Raw genomic sequence first — 3,510 nt, forward strand, 5'->3', positions numbered from 1 at the left:
TAAAAAAAAAAAAAAAGAAAAAAAAAAGAAAATCACATAATGTTTTTAAGAAAGTTTAGGAATTTGTGTTGGGCTAAATTCAAAGCCGTCCTGGGCCACAGGTTGGACGAGTTTATATACGAGAAACTATTACACAGAAGTAGTTAAAAATCCAACATGGTTGTTCTCCACTAAACATTTTAACATGCAGCACAAAACTCTATGTTGTAACTTATATTCAGATAGCAGTATATCTTAGAGAAAATATTTCATACGTAATAATGTAAATTTTTGTAGTGACTTTAATAGGCAGGTACTATTCACTCTTCTTTCATCTATTACCTGACATGAAAAACAAGCCAGTCTTCCAGGTGGGTAAAGCGTCCTTGATATGATTAAGAGCAAATCTTAATTCAATTGGTGTTTGTTATTCAAAGTCCAGCAACCCAGAACCCTCAGACTTCCAGGAAAGTTCCAAAGATACTAGTTGTTACAAAGCAGACATTTTTTTTTTCCTTCTGAGGCAGGGAAGCAGCCGCCCCCTGAACAAACAGTATAGACCGCTAGGTGGTATCTACTTTTTCTGAAAAGCCAAAAAGTATAAAAAGCAGAACGAAAAGAAGTGAAGCAGATAACAAATATAACAACCATTATGGCTAAGAGAAAGATTATGAAATCTGTGAAGAGAACCTCTAACTGGAGAAAACAAATGGAAACAGCAACTTGTCGAATTTTTAATTTCTGAGGATTTATGTTTTAAGATGACACAGTGAGGGGTAGCTAAGTCCTTAAGAAATTAATTTAACTCCTGAGCCCTCACTCTAGTATAGAGATATGAACCTACTAACGTAAGATTTCTGTATGAATTAATAAGAGAAAAAAATACACCATACATGTTACGTCTCTGCCTACACACCCACCTCCCCAAATAAAAGCAAAATCAACCAGATATAACCCATTCAACCTGGTTATGGTCAAGATGAGAACACAGGTTGCAGCAATAAGTACTTTATTTAGCATAGGCTGTGTTAAAAATTCAGTGAGAAAACTGCCCATTTTTTCTCACAGAAAATAGCAAACTTGGGATGCTATTTTCAAGTTGTGGTTATTTAAAATTTAAGCTTTTTGTTTGTTTGTTTTTCTTTGTTAGAGACAGCATCTTGCTCTGTCGCCCAGGCTAGATTGCAGGGGTGCAATCATAGCCCACTCCAGGCTCAACCTCCTGGACTCAAGCAATCCTCTCACCTCAGCCTTCTGTGTAGTTAGGACTACAGATGCATGCCACCACATCTGGCTAATTTTTAATTTTTAAAATAGAGTCTTGCTATGTTACCCAGGCTAGTCATGAACTCCTGGCCTCAAGCAATTCTCTCATCTCAGTCTCTCAAATTACTGAGATTACAGGCATGAGCCACCACTCCTAGCCAAAAATTTAAGTTTTTAAATGCAGCAAATTAGCCCCTTTGGTGTAAGAGTAAAAAGAAAAGAAAAAAAAGCATCAGTACTAGTCAGTCCATCTCATTTTGTAATTCTTCTTTAAACTGATTTTAGAAATATAACAAACCTTTGATGTAGAAGCTGCTGAAGCACTTGAGGGTGAAGTATCTCTTGATGTTTTCAAAGACTGGACAGGCCTCTCTTTGTCTAGATAAGAAAATATAAGATGTAATTTTTTTCTAGCTAATTTGTTTTTGATAAAGTAATTTTGTAATGGAATTAATGAGGGCGTCATATTCTTATTTTAGTACTAAAACTTTTCATTACATTATTAAATTAAATAGGTTCACATCTAAAACTACCTCTCAGAAGCTGAGCGTCATCAATAATCTAAAATAACCTGGAATCAAAGGGTATCACAAAAGCCAGTCTAGGCCACATCACTGCCAGTTAGCAAACATGGAGCCACAGAGACCTCAAGAAAGGCAAAACATATTTTAAAATCATGAATGCTACTTCCTTCATGCTCCTAAATGCTAATTTTTGATATATCACAATAAAAATACAAAGGTAGTTATTATATAGATACCCAAAACTACTTAAGGGATAGCTCAAGGAGCGATCTATATAGGAACTTTACCAGATACTCCTGAAATGTTCAGACAGTTTTAAACATAAAATTAGAAAACTATAATTAAGAGCACTAATCCAGTGCCTAGCGTTAATGAATGCCCAAATATTTATTAAATGGTTTTAAAAAACTGGTATGAGATAAAGTCACTAATCTTTACCTTTAGTCACTTTACTCACATAGTGCTGTATGCGTATCATTTATTTAATAGAAACTTAAGCCAGAAAATACATTTAAACAATATTACTTTAGTAGGTTCAACAACTCCCTAAAAGATGGGTTTAAATATAATCTTAAAAATCAGTAACAGCGAGCTGTTACTTACAGAAAAACATTTCATCAAATTGTCTATATGTGTCTATATGTGTCCACCCTTAGTTGCTAGAAAAACTAACAAAATTAATAACATGAGAAGAGAAAGCAGCATCAAGTTTGGAGTCACACAGAAGCTGACTGAGACTGGACAGTGGATTAACAGGAAAGCAGTCAAGAGCAAAAGCAGAGGTAAAATGACTTTGAGGCAAAGCCAGCTTCAGTCAAAAAGCCTCTTAAGCTTTTCCTGCCACAGCCAAGATAGATAAGTAAGGGCCTGGAGGCTAAAAGACTTCCAACCACCAAGGACAGTGCTGAATAACATCTTTCTAATGTCCTACAGACCCAAAATGCTTTCTCTAGCCTGGTGGTTCTTAACTGAGGAAAATTTTGCACCTCCCCTCTGCAGACATTTGGCAATATGTACAAATATTTTTGACTGCCACAAGTGGGAGAGTGCCACCGGCATATATTTAGTAGAAACAGGGATGCTGGTAAATATCCTGCTATGGGGGACACCCACAAACAATTAATTGGCCTTACATGTCAATCATGCAGGGGTTGAGAACTTCTGCTCTAGGCTGAATATTTCAATTTTGAAGCTCCAACAGCTTTAGAAAGATACAGCCCTAGAATCTTTTAACTTGTGGTGCCACAAGAGGCTTTCACCCTAAGCAACTTTAAAAGTTCTTGTAGACCTTAAAACTCAAAAGAACCACCGCTGTATCCCAAATGGCCAAGAACATGATTTATTTAGTCATTCCTTATTGTATTTCCAACGCATGTGGCAAATTCCACATTGTAGTATGATAGTGTGAGTCTATCCCACTACGCCAAAAGCTCCCAGAGGAACAAGTGTCATTGCTTATTCATTTCCAAATATCCGTGGCCTAATTAGCTCAAGTCCTTCAAGAGAGGAATAAGCACTCGATATCAGATAAAAAAATGAACCTCACTTTTCCACCCCGAGGATGCAATGACCTCCCAATGCTATTCAGATAAGCAATCCCTTCAAAGGAGATGAGGCACTGGACCAATCAGCATAGCACATTATGCTCATTAAAGGTAATAATTACAGGCTCGATTTTTTAGCACATACCAGCTAGACACAGAGACAAGAAAAAAAAAAAAAAAAAAAAAAAAAAAAAAAA

At 36.2% G+C, this 3,510-nt stretch overlaps 1 protein-coding gene across 19 annotated transcripts in view; it reads right to left on the reverse strand.

Annotated features, from left to right (window-relative positions):
* Positions 1-3,510, reverse strand: part of PPHLN1 (periphilin 1) — a 135,963-nt gene that overhangs the window by 62,228 nt on the left and 70,225 nt on the right. For all 19 annotated transcript variants that reach the window (XR_005200436.1, XM_017530003.2, XM_017529965.2 and 16 more), the window contains one exon: positions 1,544-1,623. Coding sequence is in view for 18 of the 19 variants with exons in the window: in XM_017530003.2 (XP_017385492.1) it covers positions 1,544-1,623 (80 nt within the window). In the remaining variant the exon portion in view is untranslated. The remainder of the gene's footprint in view (positions 1-1,543; positions 1,624-3,510) is intronic.

This window comes from Cebus imitator, unplaced genomic scaffold (assembly GCF_001604975.1).
Source record: "Cebus imitator isolate Cc_AM_T3 unplaced genomic scaffold, Cebus_imitator-1.0 Scaffold2, whole genome shotgun sequence".
Classification (NCBI taxonomy): Eukaryota; Metazoa; Chordata; class Mammalia; order Primates; family Cebidae; genus Cebus; species Cebus imitator.